The sequence below is a fragment of the Bufo gargarizans genome, chromosome 5 (genome assembly GCF_014858855.1).
Source record: "Bufo gargarizans isolate SCDJY-AF-19 chromosome 5, ASM1485885v1, whole genome shotgun sequence".
Lineage (NCBI taxonomy): Eukaryota > Metazoa > Chordata > Amphibia > Anura > Bufonidae > Bufo > Bufo gargarizans.
This window is the reverse complement of record NC_058084.1, coordinates 480,486,349-480,512,223: the sequence shown is the minus strand read 5'-3', so window position 1 is coordinate 480,512,223 and position 25,875 is coordinate 480,486,349. Positions and strand designations below refer to the sequence as shown.

At 50.6% G+C, this 25,875-nt stretch overlaps 1 protein-coding gene across 7 annotated transcripts in view; it reads right to left on the bottom strand.

Moving 5' to 3' along the window:
- Nucleotides 1–272: 272 nt before the first annotated feature.
- Nucleotides 273–25,875, bottom strand: part of SETD2 (SET domain containing 2, histone lysine methyltransferase) — a 48,459-nt gene continuing 22,856 nt past the window's right edge. For 3 of the 7 annotated variants that reach the window (XM_044294429.1, XM_044294432.1, XM_044294434.1), the window contains 13 exons: nt 25,708–25,834; nt 25,146–25,304; nt 22,429–22,557; nt 19,917–20,582; nt 11,545–11,590; nt 9,758–9,911; nt 7,931–8,618; nt 6,693–6,830; nt 6,470–6,612; nt 6,159–6,273; nt 3,185–3,265; nt 1,823–1,924; nt 273–1,074 (listed from right to left, as the gene is read on the bottom strand). In XM_044294429.1, the coding sequence (XP_044150364.1) occupies nt 913–1,074; nt 1,823–1,924; nt 3,185–3,265; nt 6,159–6,273; nt 6,470–6,612; nt 6,693–6,830; nt 7,931–8,618; nt 9,758–9,911; nt 11,545–11,590; nt 19,917–20,582; nt 22,429–22,557; nt 25,146–25,304; nt 25,708–25,834 (2,710 nt within the window). In that variant the 3' untranslated portion in view covers nt 273–912. Of the gene's footprint in view, nt 1,075–1,822; nt 1,925–3,184; nt 3,266–6,158; nt 6,274–6,469; nt 6,613–6,692; nt 6,831–7,930; nt 8,619–9,757; nt 9,912–11,544; nt 11,591–17,047; nt 17,159–19,916; nt 20,583–22,428; nt 22,558–25,145; nt 25,305–25,707; nt 25,835–25,875 lie in introns of those variants that run through there. The other 4 variants (XM_044294430.1, XM_044294431.1, XM_044294433.1 and 1 more) reach the window with 4 other exon arrangements.

Genomic DNA, 25,875 nt, shown 5'->3' with positions numbered 1-25,875 from the left:
AACTACTATAATACTGCCTCCTATGTACAAGATATACTACTATAATACTGCTCCTATGTACAAGAATATAACTACTATAATACTGCCCTATGTACAAGAATATAACTACTATAATACTGCTCCTATGTACAAGAATATACTACTATAATACTGCCCTATGTACAAGAATATAACTACTATATACTGCTCCTATGTACAATAATATAACTACTATAACTGCCCTATGTACAAGAATATAACTACTATAATACTCCACCAGTCAATCTTTCAGATCCATGTAGGCAAATGCATTTTATTCTTTTTTTTTTCTTTTATACATAAAAAATTCAGTAAAAATTTGAAGTAAAATGATAATCGGCAGTACAATAAAAAACAAAACAATCATTAATGCACAATTCTGCCTAACAAAAACAGAAAACACGGCGGTAAATGCACAAACGGGAAAAATAATTAGAAAAACCCTGCGGATGAGACAACTAGTGAGGAGTGGTCGGATATTTACAGGGGCGTGGTGGATGATGGCGCTCGTAGTCCTCGTTTAGGGGCTTCCTGGACTATGAAACAAAAATATATAACATTATATTCACAGGTATGATAAAATATAATACAGGTCCATGGTGGGAGTAATGAGTAAAAAAACAAAACAAAAAAACCCAAAAAAAAAAACTTCACAATTTATTGCGCTGTACACGTCAGAAAGGCGCCGGTCGTAGGGAGAGGACGAGGAAGCGCCATTTGAAAAAGCTAGGCCCAGAGTGGCTTTCACTCAAATCCTCTTCTACGACCCAGTGAAGGGGGAGGGGCTCTGAATTAATGTCACAGTCCATCATGTGAAATGTGCAGTCTGATTTAATGAGGGGGGCGGGTCCTGGTTACTGGGGGTGTGGTTTGCAGCTCGGCCTTCAGAGGGCGCTATTCAAAGTCCACATCCTCTTTGGGCTTATAGATGGAGCCAAACTTCTGCATGTACTTCTTGATGTATTCCTTGGTTTTATGCTTGACGTTCTCGTTGCAATCGAGGTCCTCGGGGTTCTTGCAGTATTTCAGCTCCTTGTTCATGACGCCGTGTGTCAGCTGCGGAGGTGAAGAGATTGGGGGTGGTTAGTCAACATAAGGGCGTGGTGGTGACCCACATGGCATCAGCTGGAGAAGAAAAATCAGCCGGGATGGAATCTTCCCCGCTAATTTCAATGCCTACTTGTGCTTGCTCTGGGGTTGCCGAGGTAAAAGGAAGGCGTGTACTTCCTGTCATGTGACAGGACCGAAGATCACAGGACAGATAGTTTGTTGACTTTACCATAACAACCCCAGAGCTAGCATGATACAAGGTCACAGGACAGGAAATCCAGAAGATAATCGGCCTGTTGATGCTACCATGGCAACCCCAGAGCAAGCGTGATATGTGCAGGAATGCAGCAGTGTCGTGATTCTACCCCTTTAAGACACTCCTGGGATCTGTGCTCCTTCTCCGACTTCCTGCACCACCCGACAGGGTCACACCAGACAGGGTTTTCACTACGGAGACACTTGTGTATAGGTAGGAGCCGTATACACAAAACAGTATGGAGGGTTTTTTACCCCAAGACTATGGGAACAGTTGCTTTGCACCCAATGGTGCAGACATGATGGGACCACCGACGAGCTGTCGTCACCCCCCTGATGGCACCGGGATACACTATATCCAATAGAGTTTAATCTACGGCTTTAGCAGCCGGTCAGGCTCCGCTTTCCCTCACAATGCAGAAGAGCCATTATTCTGTCACCCTGCATTTAGGCAGAGCTCCCCTTAAACTGCCCCTGGTTCTCCGCAGAGTCTTCCTACCTTCCGTGCCAGATGCTTGAAATCCTCCGTGGCGTTGATCCTGCCGATCTTACAGTCCGGCTTCCGGTACGGGTTCAGACACTGCACGATGAACTGCGACATCTGGACAAACAGAAAAGAGCAGCGGACATGAGCACAAACCCGAGGCCCTCGGGGCGGCAGCAGCGCCAGGCAGACGTCACCTTTTAAAGGGCTGGACCTGCCTTGTATAAAGCAACATTCCTGTAATCTCATAACCTTTGTGTTTCAATTCCTCACTATTTCAGAATCTCTGCTTGCTCTCAGTGAATGAAAATGTTCATGCTTCGCCTGGATGAGATTTCAGCCTCTGCCTATATAATCCTGCCCAGACAGGTGATTGTTTAAAGGGGTTGTTCATAATTGGAGTTCGCTTTGGCAAGGACCTGTGGAAGGATGCGTACTTACCTGCTTCCCACACCCGGGTTGTGGCTCCCATGCTCTAGTCCCCATGGGTCAACATCCTGCTTGATGCAGGTCATGTGACCATTGCAGTCAATGAATGGGTGCAGCGGTGACCCCCCCGTATCATGTCAATCAATGGCCGCAGAGGGCACTTAACCCCGTTCAAACAGGATGTGGATAAGGACCTGTGATGTCGCTGTCATGTGATCAGTGCATGATGGGGTGGAGCTCTGCAGTGGAGGGGAGAAGTGGTGGGGAAGGACCTGTGATGTCATGTGAAATAAGGGGGCGGAGCTTTGTGTGGATGAGCATAAATTCGAGATGTGATGGATTCAGTGTCTGAGGGATATGATGCGAGTTGCTTTCTCCTTTTTACCTCCTCCCTGTAATGTCCTCTGATTTCACATAACTGCCTGAACATGCTGGGAGCTGTAGTTCTCCCCTCACACCTCCTCCCTGTAAAGTCCAAATACAAACTTTGGAGGCAGCGAGGAGGTAAATATCGCAGGAGGCGCCGAGTCTGATGCAATGATTTCTAGTGTATTATGGCTCAGGCAGGTATACGGATGACGATGTCCTCTCTGTGGGTTGTATCGTCGCCCACTGTCCTGGTGGCATCTCCTTTTGGGGGTTATGAAAGTCTTCTCCCCCCCCCCCCCCCCCTTCCCCTCTGTAGCTGGGCTAGATGGACATGTTTTTAGGTAATTTAGCAAGGAAATATAAAAAAAAATAATAATAATAATAAAAAAAAAAAAAAAAAAAAAAAATCATTGATATTATATTTGGCCATAAAGCTAATAAATCAAGTTATTTCAAGCATCGCGCGGCCCCAGCAGAGAGGAGAATCGTTTACTAGGCTGCAGATTACAGACTCATTTTCAGAAGGCTGAACCCCCCCCCCCCCATCAATGGTTTGATCCAGACGCCTCTCGCTCTCACCTCCTTCCTGAAGACTTCTTTGCTCCTCTTCGCCAGCTCACTCGAGGTGTCTGCTTCAGCCGTTTTTGCTTTTTTGGAAGACTAGAAAAAAAAAAAATGTAAGAAACACAATATTTCAGATGAGAAGAAGCTGAAGGAGCAATCTGTCCATAATAACACTGGGTTGTGGACAGTTGCAAGGTGACAGTTTTGTGGGAACAGTTTCGGAAAGGCTTTTTTTGTTCCTCCATGACTGCACCCAGTGCACAAACTCCATAAAAGAACCTGACTGGACGCATAGAGTCCTACATTACATTACTGATCCTGTACTGATCCGGAGTTACATCCTGTATTATACTCCAGAGCTGCACTCACTATTCTGCTAGTGCGGTCACTGTGTACATACATTACTTATCCTGTACTGATCCCGAGTTACATCCTGTATTATACTCCAGAGCTGCACTCACTATTCTGCTGGTGCAGTCACTGTGTACATACATTACTTATCCTGTACTGATCCTGAGTTATATCCTGTATTATACTCCAGAGCTGCACTCACTATTCTGCTGGTGCAGTCACTGTGTACATACATTACTTATCCTGTACTGATCCTGAGTTACATCCTGTATTATACTCCAGAGCTGCACTCACTACTCTGCTGGTGGAGTCACTGTGTACATACATTACTTATCCTGTACTGATCCTGAGTTACATCCTGTATTATACTCCAGAGCTGCACTCACTATTCTGCTGGTGCAGTCACTGTGTACATATATTACTTATCCTGTACTGACCCTGAGTTACATCCTGTATTATACTCCAGAGCTGCACTCACTACTCTGCTGGTGGAGTCACTGTGTACATACATACATACATTACTTATACTGTACACACGCATTAACATCATACATTACCCGAGAAAGTAGGTAATAAGTAGAGTCTAGGGGAAGTCAGCTCAAGAGTTTTTCTGATAATCAAGATCCTTCTTCTGGCTCCCTTTCTTTGTTCCTCCCCTCTCTTTTTGGTACGTGGTTTCTTAACCAAAAACGTATCAGATGAACACACCTTCTTAGTTTGGAACTTTCCAATCATTGTCTGATAGGCGTGTACATTGATAAGGAATTTGACGTCATAACACTACCCAGAATGCCCTTTTGCTACTGGGGTAGTCTTACCTACTCATATCTAGGTGGCATTGTTGTATAAACTATAAGCATCATACCATTAAGGGTTAACTCATACATGCCTGACATCTTCAACATTACACACACCTGACATCCGCAAGCCTTATCTCAGAGCTGAGGGACAAACTTTGATACATGAACCAATTATAATATAGACTCTGAGGAACATCTTGACACTTCTCACGTTGTGGAATTTATGTTCAGATAAGAAAAACAATGAAGCCTCTACCACCACAGGTGGCGTGTATCTTCTGTCTAAATGACGATTGACTATTGGTTACAAAAACACAACTTCCTCTGAATGAAGTCTCATTCCTAAAAGTCCATACAAAATAAGTGAATATAAACTATGCATCATAACTAGAACAAGTAGATATAACCGGTTACACTTCTGAAAAGGCACAACAGTTACGTCCTATATTATACTCCAGAGCTGCACTCACTATTCTGCTGGTGCAGTCACTGTGTACATACATTACTAAGAGTCCATTCACACGTCCGTAAGTGTTTTGCGGATACGCAAATTGCGGATCCACAAAACACGGACACTGGCAAAGTGCATTCTGCAATTTGCGGACCGTACATCGCCGGTACCGGTAGCACGGATGCTGAAGTGAGTGTGTGTATATATATATATCATTCTAGATGCAGCAGTAGATCTGGGGGCAGAGTATTTGCGGCTCTGCGCGTTGCCCACATGTTGGACAGCTGGGGCATGAAGTGATTTTCGGGTGTGGGGGAGGGGAAATATTCTGTAAATTATTATAAGAACCTATAGATTTAATATGCGGGTGGCAGGCGGCCAATTCCACCCGGGTCCCTCCGCAACAAGCGTTTCCATGTTGTATTTGGGCTCATAAATGCTCTGGAGTCTGGGGCGGCTCAATGCGCCCATTTATGAATATGCCGGGCTCTTAATGAGCGGGGCCCCGCTGCCGTCAGCCCAGGCTTTAATGGGGGAAGTGGCTGGTGACAGCTCCAGGGGAAAAAATCCCCACTTGTGTTTTACAGCGTCAGTCGCCAGGAGAAGCCAAAGACGTGTTTGTAATTAGCAGGAACCCTGGAGCCTGCAGGGAGGCGAGGCCGTAACTCGCGCCTCCTGAGGAGAGGGGACGCCTCACAGTGATGCATCTGTAACAATGGGAGCCACAAGAGAGCGAGGGCAGAATCATCACGGAAAAGGAGCAAAACCCGAAAAATATTAAAAAGTAAATAAAATGAACGGATAAAAAAAAAAAATATATTATATTAATATATATAATAGGAGATGTCGGGGTTTTCCTGCATCGGCTGTATTAGTGCGCCCCCTGGGGGTCTGTACCGGGAAACAGCACAGAACAGCCTTGGGGACAGAGGCAGCCATCCTTCCCACCACTTCTGGTACTGGTCAGTGTCTCAGCTGAGACCTCTCGCCTCCTGATATATGAGGTGCACAGAGTGACAGCCCCGCGCTGCCGCCTACACACAAAGTGGCAGACCTTCAGAAGAAGACCACAAAGCTACAGAGATCTGCTGCACAGGGGTGCCCGGCCTCTAATGGCAGCCATATTGGCTGGATCTGATCATCAGGCAACCAGAGCTACTACCCACATCATCCTCTGCAGCCCTCCTCTCACGAGGGGCAGCCGTATCATTCCTTAAACCAGGTTCCCGCCATATAGAAGTCCCACGTTTTGGTGCAAGTGCCGTTTAGGGCCACAATTCACAGCGATTTGCACACTTCTACCACTTTTATGAAAATCGGGCAGGAGGATCGCCCATGACCCGACACATTTACCAGTGTGTGCGCCAGAAATCCGGCCGCTCTTTACCTTCATTGGGTTCTCATCATAGGTCGGCGTGCCCAGGTCCATCTCGGCCTCATGGTCCATGATGGAGCCCTCGTCTCCGGGGCTGTCCCAGGACGGCGGATCCCACTGCGTCTGTCTGGAGAAGCACAAGAGAAATGACCTCATGTCCTTCCTGCAGCCGGCAGACTTACTAAACTGAAGGCTGTCAGTGAATGGAGACTGATCAGGCTACTCTGATCTAACAGGTGAGGCTTTGTTACACTGTACCCCGGCCGCGGCCACCTCCCTCCCCATCTCTGCCCGGTGTAAGGGTGCCGCTGCCCGTCACTCACCTGGTTATTACATGGTAATAATAGATTTTGCCCTCGGGGTCCCGGGCGGTCTTCCAGCTGGGAGGAAGGACGATGGTTTTCGGCTTGGGAGGAGAAGGAGGAGGGAGGTCCATGATGTTGTTGGGGCCGAGGCCCATCTCAGGCTGTGAAAACATGAAGGCTTGTAAAGTACCGTCATGGCAGGGTGCATCGCCACACACTCAGACCTATGGTGAGCACCTACCTGCTGCAGTGGCGGCGGCTGCCCGGGGGGTACAATAGCTGCCACAGGAGGCGCCTGCTGGACGACGACCCCTTGTGGGTGCGGCGCGTACATCTGCTGACCCGGCATGTACTGCAGTCCGGGCTGCGGGTAACTCTGCTAACAGAACAGAACATTAATCAGGGAGCCGCTGCCCCGACTGCCCGCCTCCTATCACCCAGCTTTCCACACTACTCTGCTCGTGTGTCAGTCTTCACTGTGTTTTTGGTATTCTATTCCTGAACCACGAGGCTCAGGATGAACAATGCTACAGGTTCTTCCAAATAGGAATACAGATGAATCCATGAACCTGTGACGGCACCAAAGCTGCATCTGTGGGGGGTCCTGGGAACCGTACTTTATGAGCCCCTTTGCCTGTAAATGAATGCGAGACCACCCGCTGGCGACCCCAATAACTCGCAATCGCTCGCCCATGGTGAACATAATCCCATAAAAATATTAAGGGAGCGATTCAGTGCACGGAGGAGCGTTACACTGCGACAAAACCACAGCGAGTGGGGTCTTGGATTAATCAAGAACACAGTGTAAGGTCTACAGTGTAAAGGCCCGATACTGCTCTCAGCGGAGGGTTTGTTACAATCGTTTCCAGTGTGCATTAGGTTTGGACTCTAGGCTGAGCGGTTACCTGCACCGATACATTGTAACAATCAGGAGGGAGATGTGCACTGGTGATGTGTTGACCTCAGAGGACTGTCGAGACTGGATAGATTGTAACAAACCCTCCACTGTGAGAAGTATATAAGAGGTTGATCCCATGACAAAAACTTATCCCCTGTCCTCAAGGGAGGGGATAAGTGTCTGATCAGGGGGATCTGACCACTGGGGCCCCTGGCCATCTCTAGAACGGGGGCCCTGAGTTGCCATGTTTGAATGAAGCAGTGCACTGCAGCTCCGTTAGAAACAGCCGAGCGCTTGTACAGGAGTAGAATGCTGTGGCAGTGCGCGTGCGTGACCCTTTCAAAGGCCTCCTACTTCTTACAGCGGAAGATTTGTTACAGTGTATCCAGTCTGAACAATCCTCTGTGAGCTAAACCCCTCAGCAGCACAAACCTCTCTCCTGATCGTTACAATGTATCAGCGCAGGTAAAATGGAGTCACACTGGAAACTGTAACAAACCCTCTGCTGTGACAAGTATCAGGATTGTATGTAGACAAGAATGGCCCATTCACAAGCAGCAAACAGACAGTGTGGCACCTACCTGTACCATGGGTTGTGCGGTCTGTGGGTATGTGGCAGGCACTCCATACATGGCCGGGCAGGCCTGTCCTGGGTAGTAGATGGCAGGCTGGGCAGGGGCTGTGGGGTACTGAGGCTGAGCCTGATGCTGCGGCACTACCACTGCTTGCTGGTTGGCATCCCAGATGCCATAGGTCTGAGGCGGTACAGAGCTGGGGGCGGGCACCGACATGACAGTCACATTGGGGTCTGGAGGGGCCATTGGCTCGGGTTGGGCTACATACTGCTGCGTGGGGACGTCCATAGGGGCCGGCACGTGCTGGACGACCGGGACCGCCTGGGGGGTGAGCATTGCCGGATTTACCACCATGCCCTGGGAAGGGTCGTAGCTGTTGGGGGAGTTAACGGACTCCAGGGGGGGCGGAGTGGGCAACAGGACTTTACCCACATTAGGGTTTGTGGGGTCAACAAAGGACTGGATCGGGTAACCCTGCGGGTAGGTGATGAAGGGTGGGGGGATCTGGGTCCCATAAGACATGGAGTCATAGGGCACCGGGGACGTGATGCCAACATTCTGCATCTGTTGCTGCTGCTTCTGCGCCTCCCTCTGTGCCACCTCCTGCTCAAACAGCTTCCGCCGCTCCTCCGTGGACAGCTTGTTCCGGTCCTGCGGCCGACCTTTCTTCTTAGAGGATACCGGAGTGTCATACCTGCCGAGGCACGAGGTACCGTCACTACAGTATCTGCTCAATTATACCTATACTATACCTGCGAGGCACGAGGTACCGTCACTACAGTATCTGCTCAATTATACCTATACTATACCTGCGAGGCACGAGGTACCATCATTACAGTATCTGCTCAATTATACCTATACTATACCTGCGAGGCACGAGGTACCATCATTACAGTATCTGCTCAATTATACCTATACTATACCTGCGAGGCACCGTCACTACAGTATCTGCTCAATTATACCTATACTATACCTGCGAGGCACCATCATTACAGTATCCACTCAACTACATAATACTTGCCGAGGCAGGAGGCACCATCACTACAGCAACTGCTCAATTATACCTACACTATACCTGCGAGGCACGAGGCACCGTCACTACAGTATCTGCTCAATTATACCTATACTATATACCTGCGAGGCACGAGGTACCGTCACTACAGTATCTGCTCAATTATACCTATACTATACCTGCGAGGCACGAGGCACCGTCACTACAGTATCTGCTCAATTATACCTATACTAGACCTGCGAGGCACTATCACTGCAGTATCTGCTGAAATATAGCTCATACTCCAGTTACATCCAGAGCTGCACTCAGGCGCATGCTGGCTGCAAAGCAGAACTGGTACAGAGCTGAAAGAACTCCCATTATATATTGTATATTGGTACATGGTGGGAAGCAAAGGCCAACGCCAACTCCACCGTAGCTCTGGATGTGAGCAGAGTATAAGACGCTATGTAGCTCTGGATGTGAGTAGAGTATAAGACGCTATGCAGCTCTGGATGTGAGCAGAGTATAAGACGCTATGCAGCTCTGGATGTGAGCAGAGTATAAGACGCTATGTAGCTCTGGATGTGAGCAGAGTATAAGACGCTATGTAGCTCTGGATGTGAGCAGAGTATAAGACACTATGCAGCTCTGGATGTGAGTAGAGTATACAACATTATGGAAGTCAATGTACATTAAGCTTTTACAAATGTATTCAGTCTTAAATCCTGTACTGTGACCCCAAAGCCTCGTCAGCGCCCTTCCCCCCATTAGGTTTGTGCCTCTTGCATGGTTTAACCCCTTAATCAGGCCTGCAGTTACCCCAGGAGCTGCGCTCTTACCTTTCCTCCCCCCTCTTTGTGCTGCGTTCATAGAAGGATGGTGGTGAGGGAGATTTCTTGCGCTTCTTCTGCTTCTCGGAGTCCCTCTCTCTGCCCGGGTTCTTGGTGGTCGGGGTCTGGTAACCTCCACCAGAAGGGTCTCTCCAGCGGTCATCTGTGGAGCGGGAGACAAGAGATGTAAGCAGCAGCAATGATGGCGGGGTTCAGCGGCCATGATGGTCACAGAGATGTGGAAGGGGCCAGACTTGTCAGTATATGAGAGAAAGATCCGCGCACACACCTGGCAGTCATCACTGTGCATTATGTGGGGTGAATCCTACTCACTCAGCTCTGCTACATCTGTACATGCCTGCCCTCTGCTGGTTACAGTATGACAGTGCAGACAGGAGGATCATTGATATGTTGTGTTTCAGGTCTATGACCGCGTCTAACCTTCACCATTCAGCGGTGACGCCCCTGAGCACCTGCTGGTTCCAGCCACGTCCTCCTATCTAGCCGCTTTCTCTCCGAGAGGAGCTCATTTACACACACAGGGAGCGTTGCCTGTAACATCCCCACGGCGAACCAGGACCTTCCAAGAACTACTGGAGCAAAGACCCACTAAAGGTGAATGTGGCCCTGGTGGGGGTAGTAGTAGTAGTGATGATAAAGCAGGTGGTGCGATTGGGGAGGATAGTGTGAAGCAGGATAGTGTGATCACGGTATGGGAGATTGTGGCAAAGGTGTAGACAGTGGTGGAATGGATGCTGAAGGGGGTAGCGGTGGAATAAATGATGACAATGCTGATGGTGGTGGTATGGGTGAGGACGATGGTAAAGGTGTTAACAGTGGTGGGATGGGTGAGGACAATGATAGCAGTGGTGGGATGGGTGAGGACAATGATAGCAGTGGTGGGATTGGTGAGGACAATGATAGCAGTGGTGGGTTGGGTGAGGACAATGATAGCAGTGGTGGGATTGGTGAGGACAATGATAGCAGTGGTGGGATTGGTGAGGACAATGCGGACGGCGATAGCAGTGGTGGGATTGGTGAGGACAATGCGGACGGCGATAGCAGTGGTGGGATTGGTGAGGACAATGCTGACGGTGATAGCAGTGGTGGGATTGGTGAGGACAATGATAGCAGTGGTGGGATTGGTGAGGACAATGCGGACGGTGATAGCAGTGGTGGGATTGGTGAGGACAATGATAGCAGTGGTGGGATTGGTGAGGACAATGCGGACGGCGATAGCAGTGGTGGGATTGGTGAGGACAATGCGGACGGCGATAGCAGTGGTGGGATTGGTGAGGACAATGCTGACGGCGATAGCAGTGGTGGGATTGGTGAGGACAATGCCGACGGCGATAGCAGTGGTGGGATTGGTGAGGACAATGCTGACGGTGATAGCAGTGGTGGGATTGGTGAGGACAATGCCGACGGCGATAGCAGTGGTGGGATTGGTGAGGACAATGCTGACGGTGATAGCAGTGGTGGGATTGGTGAGGACAATGCTGACGGCGATAACAGTGGTGGGATTGGTGAGGACAATGCTGACGGCGATAGCAGTGGTGGGATTGGTGAGGACAATGCTGACGGCGATAGCAGTGGTGGGATTGGTGAGGACAATGCTGACGGTGATAGCAGTGGTGGGATTGGTGAGGACAATGCTGACGGTGATAGCAGTGGTGGGATTGGTGAGGACAATGCTGACGGTGATAGCAGTGGTGGGATTGGTGAGGACAATGCTGACGGTGGCCATGTTGTGTGCGATTATGATGACAATATCAGGAAGAACACAAATCACTTACTGTTTTCCTTCTCCACTTGAGATTTCTTCGGGATCCGATAAACTTCCTACAAAGAGCAGAGAGAGCGGTCAGATGATAACCCTCATCATATACAGGGCTTATAACCTGCTACCAGTCCAGACCGTAGAAATCTTGCGATTTATTTTCCTAGTGTCCCCCCCTCCCTTCCCCTCCCCAAAAGCTACCAGACAAGCTGCTGCGCCATATCTGCTACTTGAGACTCTAGGAAAGCTGGTCCTGTTGCTGCCCAGTAACCAGACATACTGGTCGTCACCCAACTTTCCCAGGAACATATATAAGGTATGGCTGACGACTACCGAGACCGCCCCCAAAGTCTGGAAGGGGTGCTAAGATAGCGCAGTGCCACATAGCCCCTGAACGGCCATTTCCAGGAGCAACATGGCCCCCTTATAGTGAGAGGAGAGGCGACAGGAGATGAAGGGGAGCAGCGCGGGAAACCGTGTAAAATAATCCGATCCCCTATGCGGTCTGTAGACAGCATCAACCTCCAGCCGGACAGTCTGACCCCACACCCAGCTGAGAAGTCACTGACAGTACGTCTCTGGAGGTCACATCAGTGCCCAAGGGCCGACTGGGAACCTAAAGCGGACCTGGAAAAAACTAAAAGTGGCCCCATGATGTGGGCGTGTCCAAATTCACAGAAGGAGGAGCAACACAAATAGGCTGGGCCAGCAATAGCTGAATGCAGTGCAAAATACCGCCCCAGCAGAACCAAACACCACAGTGCAGCACACGCCCCAGCAGAACCAAACACCACAGTGCAGCACACGCCCCTGCCCCAGCAGAACCAAAAACCACAGTGCAGCACACGCCCCTTCCCCAGCAGAACCAACCACCACAGTGCAGCACACGCCCCTGCCCCAGCAGAACCAAACACCACAGTGCAGCACACGCCCCAGCAGAACCAAACACCACAGTGCAGCACACGCCCCTGCCCCAGCAGAACCAAAAACCACAGTGCAGCACACGCCCCTTCCCCAGCAGAACCAAACACCACAGTGCAGCATACGCCCCTGCCCCAGCAGAACCAAACACCACAGTGCAGCACAAGCCCCGGCCCCAGCAGAACCAAACACCACAGTGCAGCACACGCCCCTGCCCCAGCAGAACCAAACACCACAGTGCAGCACACGCCCCTGCCCCAGCAGAACCAAACACCACAGTGCAGCACAAGCCCCTGCCCCAGCAGAACCAAACACCACAGTGCAGCACAAGCCCCTGCCCCAGCAGAACCAAACACCACAGTGCAGCACACGCTCCTTCCCCAGCAGAACCAAACACCACAGTGCAGCACACGCCCCTGCCCCAGCAGACCCAAACACCACAGTGCAGCACACGCCCCTGCCCCAGCAGAACCAAACACCACAGTGCAGCACACGCTCCTTCCCCAGCAGAACCAAACACCACAGTGCAGCACACGCCCCTGCCCCAGCAGACCCAAACACCACAGTGCAGCACACGCCCCTGCCCCAGCAGAACCAAACACAGTGCAGCACACGCCCCTGCAGAACCAAACACCACAGTGCAGCACACGCCCCTTCCCCAGCAGAACCAAACACCACAGTGCAGCACACGCCCCTGCCCCAGCAGAACCCAATACCAGAGAACAGCACAAAACTAATTATGAGAGCATCAGACTGTTAAGTACTTGGCCGGCGGTCACGAGGAGGGATCAAGCAGCCTACTGGGCATCAGCCCACCAAACTGAGAATTTCCCTGTAAGTGCTATGACCAGTCCACCCTGGTGAGTGCCGAAACATTACAACAGGACATGCTGATATCTGTCACAGATTATGTAATATATTTGAAGGTTATATCAGTGCTGGAGCGTTATAACAGGAGCGGCTGATATCAGTCACATACAGAGCTTATATCAGTACAAGAGATAATATATACAGTAGTTATGGAGGGCATTGAGGTTCTGCACTCACCACTGTCCTACAGTCATCCTCTCCCCTGAAATGGCTGATAACAGGGAGCAATAGACTGTATTCTCCTGTCCTACAGTCATCCTCTCCCCTGAAATGTCTGATAACAGGGAGCAATAGACTGTATTCTCCTGTCCTACAGTCATCCTCTCCCCTGAAATGGCTGATAACAGGAGCAATAGACTGTATTCTCCTGTCCTACAGTCATCCTCTCCCCTGAAATGTCTGATAACAGGGGGCAATAGACTGTATTCTCCTGTCCTACAGTCATCCTCTCCCCTGAAATGTCTGATAACAGGAGGCAATAGACTGTATTCTCCTGTCCTACAGTCATCCTCTCCTCTGAAATGGCTGATAACAGGGAGCAATAGACTGTATTCTCCTGTCCTACAGTCATCCTCTCCCCTGAAATGGCCGATAACAGGGGGCAATAGACTGTATTCTCCTGTCCTACAGTCATCCTCTCCTCTGAAATGGCTGATAACAGGGGGCAATAGACTGTATTCTCCTGTCCTAGTCATCCTCTCCCCTGAAATGGCTGATAACAGGGAGCAATAGACTGTATTCTCCTGTCCTACAGTCATCCTCTCCTCTGAAATGGCTGATAACAGGGGGCAATAGACTGTATTCTCCTGTCCTACAGTCATCCTCTCCCCTGAAATGGCTGATAACAGGGGGCAATAGACTGTATTCTCCTGTCCTACAGTCATCCTCTCCCCTGAAATGGCTGATAACAGGGGGCAATAGACTGTATTCTCCTGTCCTACAGTCATCCTCTCCCTGAAATGGCTGATAACAGGGGGCAATAGACTGTATTCTCCTGTCCTACAGTCATCCTCTCCTCTGAAATGGCTGATAACAGGGAGCAATAGACTGTATTCTCCTGTCCTACAGTCATCCTCTCCTCTGAAATGGCTGATAACAGGGAGCAATAGACTGTATTCTCCTGTCCTACAGTCATCCTCTCCCCTGAAATGGCTGATAACAGGGGGCAATAGACTGTATTCTCCTGTCCTACAGTCATCCTCTCCCTGAAATGGCTGATAACAGGGGGCAATAGACTGTATTACTCCTGTCCTACAGTCATCCTCTCCCCTGAAATGGCTGATAACAGGGAGCAATAGACTGTATTCTCCTGTCCTACAGTCATCCCTCTCCCTGAAATGGCTGATAACAGGGCAATAGACTGTATTCTCCTGTCCTACAGTCATCCTCTCCCCTGAAATGGCTGATAACAGGGCAATAGACTGTATTCTCCTGTCCTACAGTCATCCTCTCCCCTGAAATGGCTGATAACAGGGGCAATAGACTGTATTCTCCTGTCCTACAGTCATCCTCTCCCCTGAAATGGCTGATAACAGGGGCAATAGACTGTATTCTCCTGTCCTACAGTCATCCTCTCCCCTGAAATGGCTGATAACAGGGGCAATAGACTGTATTCTCCTGTCCTACAGTCATCCTCTCCCCTGAAATGGCTGATAACAGGGGCAATAGACTGTATTCTCCTGTCCTACAGTCATCCTCTCCCCTGAAATGGCTGATAACAGGGGCAATAGACTGTATTCTCCTGTCCTACAGTCATCCTCTCCCCTGAAATGGCTGATAACAGGGGCAATAGACTGTATTCTCCTGTCCTACAGTCATCCTCTCCCCTGAAATGGCTGATAACAGGGAGCAATAGACTGGTATTCTCCTGTCCTACAGTCATCCCCTCCCCTGAAATGGCTGATAACAGGGGCAATAGACTTGTATTCTCCTGTCCTACAGTCATCCCCTCCCCTGAAATGGCTGATAACAGGGGCAATAGACTGTATTCTCCTGTCCTACAGTCATCCTCTCCCCTGAAATGGCTGATAACAGGAAGCAATAGACTGTATTCTCCTGTCCTACAGTCATCCTCTCCCCTGAAATGGCTGATAACAGGAAGCAATAGACTGTATTCTCCTGTCCTACAGTCATCCTCTCCCCTGAAATGGCTGATAACAGGGGGCAATAGACTGTATTCTCCTGTCCTACAGTCATCTCTCCCTGAAATGGCTGATAACAGGGGCAATAACTGTATTCTCCTGTCCTACAGTCATCCTCTCACCTGAAATGGCTGATAACAGGAAGCAATAGACTGTATTCTCCTGTCCTACAGTCATCCTCTCCCCTGAAATGCCGTACAGGAGCACTAGACTGTATTCTCCTGTCCTACAGTCATCCTCCCCCCTGGGGCAATAGACTGTATTCTCCTGTCCTACAGTCATCCTCTCCTCTGACATGGCTGATAACAGGGAGCAATAGACTGTATTCTCCTGTCCTACAGTCATCCTCTCCCCTGAAATGGCTGATAACAGGGAGCAATAGACTGTATTCTCCTGTCCTACAGTCATCCTCTCCCCTGAAATGGCTGATAACAGGGAGCAATAGACTGTATTCTCCTGTCCTACAGTCATCCTCTCCTCTGAAATGGCTGATAACGGGGGGCAATAGTCTATAATCACTTGTTCTACACGTGTCTACATGGCGACTTCTGACCATGTGACGTTAAGACGGCAGATGTGGCGCTGCCAGTCGCACCCAATCAATAAATGTGGTGGCACAGGCTGCGAGGCACATCGACTATTATCAGCTGCCATGTTGGATTTTATGTCACGTGTAGCCTTACTGTCCCTTTAATGCAATGCTGAGGCCATATTATGGGTACAGGATGATGAGTGGAGTTATCCACCAGATCAGGAGAACCCTACAATTCATTATGAGGAGAGGGGACCCTAGAAGATGTGCCCCGAGTGACGTCATCAGGTGGAGGGTCACATGACGCAAACGTATCGCCCACCATCCTGAGATCCAGCAATGGAGAAGGAAGTCTATAGTGGAGATTTCTAGACCGAGCTCCCGCCATGATCCAATCCTCTTCGGACCAGGTCACGGCCACTGTAGGACCACCCTCAGGAGAATTCACAGGCGGCAAATTTGCTGCAGAAACTTCTGCACCTAAAAGTCTGTTCCATTCATCTGAAAGTCTGCAAAAGCGCGTGGATCTCAGATGAAGGAGACAGAAATTTCTGCAAAAAATCTGACAGGTGTGAATATAACTTAACTGTCAGTGCATGCTGGGAGTTGTAGTTCCACCACTGGAGGCATCCAGATCTCAGCACTAGAGGATTTGCACATTACAGCCGCTGGCCAAGGGTGCATGTCTGGGTTGATGCAGGAGATGGCATGGGAGAAAGAGAGCCCCCGACAGCCGCCATATTCCCAAATCTTACACCGGATCCTGGAGCCGAGCTGGATCCCAAAACTGGGTGCCGGTTCTGCTGGCGGTCACCTGTGTGTATATTTGGGGGGTACGTTTTCGGCACACTAGGAGCATTCAAACTCATTCTGCCGAAAATGTAGCCCACGGTGCAGAGTCAGTGGGTGCGGCTGGCACGGGTGAAGCTGGTGCAGCAGGTCGGCCACAGAACCGCGGTCTCGGTCTGCCGGGTTCTGTGGCGAGATGCCGGAGCCGCTTCCTCCTGTGCAGCGTGTAAGGTGTAGTGACTTAGCCACCTACATCTGCTATTCACCTATTATATTCGGAGGCGTCTCAATCGGTCGTCCGGCTTCTTGCCATCTCCAGCACTGGCGAGAGGGCACGGGCTCAGCGGCTGGGGGAGGGTAACAAGTTCCTTTCTGCCCTGAGAAGCCAGATGGAAAGGTGTTCAGAAGACACAAGGCTCAGCATGACAAGACGGGCACAGCTTATACCGGGTCCGGTGCCGGACCACATTCATCGTGCGAGGGTCTCGCTGTGGAGGGCCCCTCTAAACCAAGGGTCAATCAATGGGCGTCTGCATCACATCTAATGGCTCCCCATACCTGACACTATCACAAGAGATGATCGAGCTCCTTAAAAGGGGCTTCCGAGAGTTTAGAAGAGGAATCTAGCTGCTGGTACCCCCCAACCCCCGCACGTGCCAACACTTGTGTGATCTTAAATGACTTACCTGGTGTGAAGACTCCTACAGCCAATCACAGAGTCATGCAGGGGTCACTTACCACGCATCTTCACGGCAGAGTATCAATACTGGAGCGGTAGGGGGTACCAGTTTAAAGTGATGACATATCGCTAGGATGATTGTGGGGGTCCGATTATAACCCCTTTTATTTTTCGGCTACACTGCCTGCACCCCCCACCTGTGTATGTTACTGCATAGGCTCCACCGACCGGAATAGAGCTGTGCTGCTGTTCCCTGCACGGCCAGGAGGGGTGCTGCAGCACTGGCGCCCCTCCATTCTCCGGATCAGTGGGAGTCACAGAGGTCAGACCCTCACCCGCCATAAAGACTTTATAAGGTGGGAGTGCCCCTTTAAACGGGTTTCTAGTTTTCTGTACAGGGCACACAGATGAGTCGGCGCTGTGATGACGGATCAGGGCAGAAGCCTTCAGATTCCATGCACTGATACACTGTAACGATGTACAGTTGGATGCCAGCCCCACACCTAGATGCCATTATCTGGGTAGGAGCCGCATGTAATACAGCCATTATAATCAGCGTTCTCTGTTGCTATGCATAAGTCCTATACACTAAACATTGGGGTCTTGCAAGTCGCCCTACTGCCGCCCCACCCCCAAAAAAAAACTGTAGAGGAACCAGATATATGCTACAAACTTTACAAAAACAGAACTAATCATTGCATCCCGCAGAGTACAACAAATACGCGGTCGCAGCGGGTCTGTGCGAAGTATAGGTGTAACCCTGCAACCAGAATAGGGATCCCCGCCCAAGATGGCGACCCGTGTGCTCCTCAGAACATGCATTATTACTAGTATTGGACAAGACACAAGCGGCAACATGACCATGAAGACCAGCACAGGAGGCAGGTGTTCCAGGACCCTCGGCTGGGCGGACATGGCTAAATCACATCAGCAGAGTTTCGGCTTCACGCGAGTCACACTTTACAGTTTTTACTTTCTGCAAGGAGTAATGGCTCCCCCTACTGGTAGAGATCATGAAGAGCATGTACCCCAACTGCAAGACACTGCTCAGGGTGGGGTCCTCCAAGACAGCCCTCCCCCACAGTCCGCTAATTACTGATTAACCTCTAATAAACTGGTGAATTCTGCAGTCCGTTCTCTCTCCGACTGCTGTGCATGCAGAGCTGAACCCGGACATCCCCCCATTTTCCCCCGGCAGCCCCCCTGACTTGAGCATTGGAGCAGTTCATGCTCCGATGCTCTACTTTGCCCTGCGCTAAATCGAGCAGCGCAAAGGCACTTTCTGGAGTTCCGGTGACGTACCGGGCTCTCCATGGGGCTGCCAGGAAGCCCGGTGAGGTCACCGGTACTGATGGGCAGCCTTAGCGCTGCCCTAGCCATTTTACAGGCTAGGGCAGCACTAAAGCCCGCCCATCAGAGCCGGTGAAGTCACCCAACACACTGCCGGGTGGAAGCCTCCGCCCGGCAGTGTGTTATTGTAAACAAAAGAGCCCTTGCCCGGCACGATCCAGCGCAGAGCAAGGGAGCGCATCGGAGCAGGAGATGCTCCAATGCCAACATCAGGGGGGCTGCCTGGGTGAAAATATGGGTATGTCCGGGTTCAGAGCTTTCAATGCAAGCTATTCCTCCCTGTTATCAGCCACGAGACCGAAAATAAACTTCCATAAATGTCACCGATATCCTCTGATAACGCGATACAGAATGGATCTACGTATAACGTGCCGACCATAAGTGACTGATCCCGACACTGAACAAGCAGGGAATGCAGAGTCACACAAGACACCGGGCAGATCTAACTCTGGAAATAGGACGAGGCTCTAATGAGGGCGGTCGCTTCCCCGCGCCGCACAGCGGTTATGCATGTCACATCCAGAGCTGGATTCATAATTCTGCCCAGTTTCACACACCTGCCCCAACCTTAGCACTAATGCACTGCACTAAGCATCTGCTGCATGCCATCATGAGATGTAATACTTCCCCCTACCCCGCAATTCTACAGGTCCTGGTATAAGGGGTCCTCATGACGACAGTACCCGTCTATTAGCGCACATGAATGTCGCACAAGATTCTCCCCCCTTCTCTATAAATGCGGTGAACGTTCTGGAATCTGAGGACCTTTGATGAAGGTCACTTTAAGGCTGCTGCAGCCAATGATTGGCTGCAGCGGTGACATGTCACCCATGCATCACACAACACAGTGACATAACGCATAGGTGACACGCCACTGCTACGGCCACTTACAGACAGGCCCTCTGGGGATTCTGGGAGGGGCCTTCATGGAAATGAGCATTTACAGAGCATCTCCCAGAATGCAGCGCATGATGTGTACAGACGTCAAACAACCACCAGAGGCAGCAAAGAGATAAGCGGGCTTGAGGCAACAAAGAAAGAAACCAGCTTTGGATGTGACAGGAGTAGAAGACATGACGTAAGGATATGCAAGGCGACTTTCTTACCTTCAGATCCTTCCACGCGTCCAGGAGCTTGGTGGCCAGTTCGCTCATATCCAGCATCTTGTCCGTCTGTTCCTGACTCCTCTCGCTCTCCACATCAGATACCCCTTCCTCCTCATCTTGAGACGGGGTCTCCTCTGCCTTGGTGCTGGTTGTGTCCTTGGGCTCGGAGGAGTCCATGCCGGTTGTGGAATCCTTGCTGCCGTCAGCTGACGGCTCGTCCTCAGTCTTGACGGCTTGAGGTGGCTGCTCCTCTGGCGGTGCTGGTGGGGCCTCGCCTGCTTTCACATCATCTTTGGACTGCTGCTCGTCGGTGGCCTGTACCTCTGGTTTTGCCGGGGTTTCCTTTATCTCGACCTCGCTGGCGGGGTCAGACGCTGCGCTGTCCATGCTGTTCTCACTGATGATCTTCAGTCTCCGCAGCACCAGCTTTTTGGGGGTCTCGCCTTCTATTTCCACATTCAGCTTGGCTGCAGGGTCGGGGGTGTTGGCGGGAGTATTGAGCGGGGTGTGGGCGCGGGAGGTGTTCTCACTGGAGTAGCCGTCTCCCTCGCTCAGCTGTGGTATGGCCGTTTTTGTCTGGGCCCACCGCTGGATGATGGGAAGAATCTTGCTCTCCTCCAGCATGTTTTTATTGGGGATCGGAAGCATTTCCAGCGCCTTAATGATCTAAAGCAAAGCAGAAGACACGAATCAGCATCCATGATAGAACATTGTACAGGACCCCTTTAAGAAACAACAACTGTATACAGATCACCAGAATATTGTACAGGACCCTTTAAGAAACATCTGTACGCAGGTTAGGCTCCGTTCACGCGGTGTCCTAGGGTCAGAGGATTACAGCAGGGCCCTGATCGAGCACCGTGATTTACATGTATGTCATAACGTAAAACTGCCAATCATACATCAGAGGATGGCGTCCGGGCACACAGCGGGTCAGCAGCAGTCCAGGGGTGGGCACATGTAGCGGGAGCCTGACATCATACATGATATGCCTCATCTCATCTATACTCCAGTCACACGCAGAGCAGCACAAAAATCCCACCCCCAGGTAAAAATGTTGGATTGCTGCAAAACTCGCCCTGCAGTTCTGCTGGGACAGCTACGTGTAGTGCACCGGTTAGTGAGAGGCTGCCGACGGCTAGACATGGCTCTACAACGCACGCTAGGACATTTTGCCCAGTTCAGACTTCCACAGGGACATCACTGGTCGGAGAAGCAGGATGGTCGTTTTACTGAACTGCCTGCCATCTAGTCCATGGTGACCTGGCTGTAAGGAAGTGTTGGGAGGATTGAACAGGCTCCGGACGGCCCAGACAGACACCAGTAGAGGACGGTTTGATCCGCTGACCAGCACCAGCAGTTCCCACAGTTGTCCACCCTCCAGACTTCATTACTACCCTGTCTCTGCCCGGACCACTTCCATACTCTTAGCAGAAGGAACTTTCGGTGTCACAGCCCCCATTACGTGTCCTGCCATCGACAGCCAGCCACCGGCGTCTTGTTTGCAGTGTTGTGAAGAAGAAAACTGGACGGCTATGGACTGGAACCATATTGTCTTTAGGACGAATGTTCTTGGGATCTCATGATGGTCGGGTTGGAGTATGGAGGCTTCATGGTGAGCTCTTCAATCCCGCCAGTGGAGCGACACATTTCCCCCGCTGTTGGTGTGATGATCTGGGAGCCATCATGTACGACAGGCAGTCACCCCGAGTAGTGATACGAGGACACTAACATCTCAGCGATACGTGCAGGGCATCCTGCCGCCACATGTGCTCCTCTCATGGCGGGATAATGCTCGCCCGCACACAGAAAGATTTCCCAGGAATGTCTCCTGCAGATTACACACCAGGTCTGCCCGCTCACCGGACTTATCACCGATCCAGCATCCATGGGACGCCAGCTTCACCAACCTACGAGTGCAGGATCTACAGGCCCAGCTGTAACATGGGCAAACGTACCATAGGATACCATAACCTGTATGCCCCCAGGCCAGAGGCCGCACCTAACCTCGCCCCCAGGCCAGAGGCCGCACCTAACCTCGCCCCCAGGCCAGAGGCCGCACCTAACCTCGCCCCCAGGCCAGAGGCCGCACCTAACCTCGCCCCCAGGCCAGAGGCCGCACCTAACCTCGCCCCCAGGCCAGAGGCCGCACCTAACCTCGCCCCCAGGCCAGAGGCCGCACCTAACCTCGCCCCCAGGCCAGAGGCCGCACCTAACCTCGCCTCCAGGCCAGAGGCCGCACCTAACCTCGCCTCCAGGCCAGAGGCCGCACCTAACCTCGCCTCCAGGCCAGAGGCCGCACCTAACCTCGTACCCGGGTTAGAGGCCGTAGCCCAACACGGTCCCTAGAGCCTCCTTTCCCCAATAAATGTCCTCTTCCCTCTAATATTGTAATTACAGTCACACAGGACATCTCCTTCCGGCGGAATTATTTATGTATAGTATATATTACATAAGAGCGCTCCATCCTGTCCGTGACGTTGGCGGTATTGGACTGACCAGTACTACTCACCTCCAGCTGCAGTTTGATGCTGTTACTTGTGTTCCCCTGGTTGTCCCCAAGTTCCGCCATCCAGATCCACAGGAGTGACAGTCCGTGACCCTCCAGGAAAGACTTGAGACAGGACTGCGACTGCGTGTTCTGTGGAAAGACAGATTCGGTGAAAGTGCTGCAGACATCACTACATGGAGGCGAGGAACCGCCCTGCACGTCACACACGTGTTAGGCTACTTTCACACTCGCGTTTGGTGCGGATCGGTCATGGATCTGCACAGACGGATCCATTCAGATAATACAACCGCCTGCATCCGTTCAGAACAGATCCATTTGTATTATCTTCAGAGCAGAATAGAGATGGAACTGATGCATTCTGAACAGATCCTTTTCTATTAAGAATTCATTAGGGTAAAACTGATCCGTTTTGGACCACTGAGCCCTGAACAGATCTCACAAACGGAAACCAAAACACCAGCGTGAAAGTAGCCTTAAAGAGGTCACCCTACAAATCACTTCCATAGTCCTGACACGCGGTTAGGCCTCCTTCCCCCTCTGACAGTATAATCCCTTCTTACTTCCACTCAAAGAATATTCACAGCGAGACCGCGCACTGCGGAGGCTCTGCTCCTTCGTGACATGCCGGGCAGAAAGCCATTTCTATTGGCTGCAGTAAACTATGCGGAGACCTGGCTGTGAGAATGACTGAGCATGCACGTCCACCAGCACTCAGCTTAATAGGTGGACGTGCAGACTGCTATACACCAAGAAGCAGGGGAGTCATACTATGTAAGGGTGCTTTCACACTAGCGTTATTCTTTTCCGGCACTGAGTTCCATCCTCTTTTCCAGCTCTATACCGGAAAAGAACTGATCAGTTTTATCCCCATGCATTCTGAATGGAGAGTGATCCGTTCAGGATGCATCAGGATGTCTTCAGTTCAGTCTTTTAGACTTTTCAGGACGAAGATAAAACCGCAGCATGCTACGCTACGGTTTTATCTCCGGCCCCAAAAAACTGAACACTTGCCTGAATGCCGGATCCGGCATTATTTGCCATAGGAATGTATTCAAATTGCTGCACTGATGGATCCGGTATTCCAGTCTGTGCATGCGCAGACCTTTAAAAATGTTAAAAAAATAAATACCGGATCCGTTTTGCCGGATGACACCGGAAAAAGGGATCCAGTATTGCAATGCATTTTTCTGACTGATCAGGATCCTGATAAGTCTGAAAAATGCCTGATCAGTCAGAAAAAAGTGACATGTGTTTGCATTCAGGCAACGGAACCACCTGCCGGAATCACGCAACGCAAGTGTGAAAGTACCTCAGCAGTGAAAGTACCTCAGAACACCAGAGGGCGCCATACTGTGTAACTAAATGAACACCAGAGGGCGCCATACTGTGTAACTAAATGAACACCAGAGGGTGCCATACTGCGTAACTAAATGAACACCAGAGGGCGCCATATTATGTAACTAAGGCCTCTTGCACACGACCGTATGGCTTTCAGTATTTTGCGGTCCGCAAAAAATACAGATGACGTCCGTGTGCATTCCATTTTTTGCGGAACGGAACAGCTGGCCCCTGATAGAACAGTACTATCCTCGTCCGTTAGGCGGACAATAATAGGACATGTTCTATCTTTGAACGGAACGGAAAAACGGAAATGGAAGGTATACAGAGTACCTTCTTTTTTTTTGCAGATCCATTGAAATGAACGGTTCCGTATACGGACCACAAAAAACGGAACGTAAATGGAAAATAAAAGGTTTGTGTTCAAGAGGCCTAAATGAACACCAGAGGGCGCCATACTATGTAACTAAATGAACACCAAGTGGCATTATACTATGTCAGTAAATGGACAGCAGGGGGCGCTATGTAAGTAAATATCAGAACTCTATACCGGATCATGCATGTAAACATTGTTCACTGTCTGAGGCCTGTGCGGTCATTAGGACACCTAATGGTGGGGCGACCCCTTCCACAAGAGTATGTGAGCGAAATCTTGCATATTTTATGACTCCAAGTCAGGTCTCATTTTCCATGCACTTTTCAAATACTGAAGGTTTTCTCTACACACAGGTAGCATGGGTGCAGCCCAGCAGCAGCACGGCCGCAGAGAAGCCTTGACCAGAGTCCCGTTAAAGGGCACCCGTCAGCAGATCTGTCCCTAGGACACTGAGCTCAGTGTTGGGCTGTTCAGGTGTCCGCATTATGCTTTAATATGGGCAAATGAGCAACTAGGCTCTAGGGGCATTGCCGTTCCACCTGGAGGCTCTGCTCTCTCTGCAACCGCCACGTCCTCTGCACTTTGACAGGAACACGCAGTGAGAACAACATAACATCTGGCCCTGTCAATCAAAGTGGAGAGGGCGTGGCAGCTGCACAGTTTCCAGGAGTAATGGTAACGCCCCCGTTGCTCCTAGAGGCTGATTTGCATATATTAAAACATCATTTTTCTCAGTAATGCGGACACATAAGCATTGGGCCAACAGACGCCTTCAGCCGCCGAGCGCACATGTAACAGGTCAGCCGGTGTCAGCCGGACAAAGCTGCTGACAGATCGGCTTTAAAAATATGCTGCAGAAGCCAAGACAACTGATGGTAATAAGGGTTAATTCACACATCCTTTGCAGAAATGTTTCCAAAATGGCAGCAACACAAAGAAGACATCGTGTGAAGAAACCCGGATTATATTATTTCACGCAACCATCTCCGTTCGAGACCCTTACCCTGATCAGCTTCAGGCACGTGAGCTTCTGCTCCAATGTCTCGGTTCGGACCATGAGCCGCGATAGGCTGAGCACCTGGTTTTTGTCCGACAGGCCTTCTCCATTCTCCAGCAGAGCCTCCAGCTCTCCGTCCACCTGAATCACAGCAGAGAGAGGAAACTAAAAATCACTGTCACATGCCGATAATCCGGAAAACTGGGGAAAGCCGAGGCGCTGGACTGTCGGAAGTTTGGATCCATATACACTTGCCCGATCACCAGCATGACTTCCCTATGATTGGGCCTATAGTGTCTGAGGAGTCCATACAGAAGGCGACAGAGGTCCCTGTATGGACCTCCTATATCAGGGGTGGCCAACCTACATGCAAAACTACAACTCCCAGCATGCCCAGACAGCCTACAGCAGGGCATGGTGGGAATTGTAGTTTTACAACAGCTGGAGAGCCCTGTCCTATATAGTAGATCCTGGCCATAGAGCAGGACCACCGGGTAACCTCCCGGTAATTTCCTGCATGCCGGACTACAGGACTCTCATTGGGCACTCCAGTAAGGAGGACACTCACAGAATCCTTCTTGCGGGACCTTTCTTTCTTCATCTTGCCCCCCGCTGCTCGCACGCTGACGCGGTTCTCTCCTCCGAGGTAGCCTCTACAGTTTGCAGATCCACAGAAACATTTCTGAGCTTCTTTGCTGCAACGTACAAAAGAAAAATCGGCCATGACTACATTTAC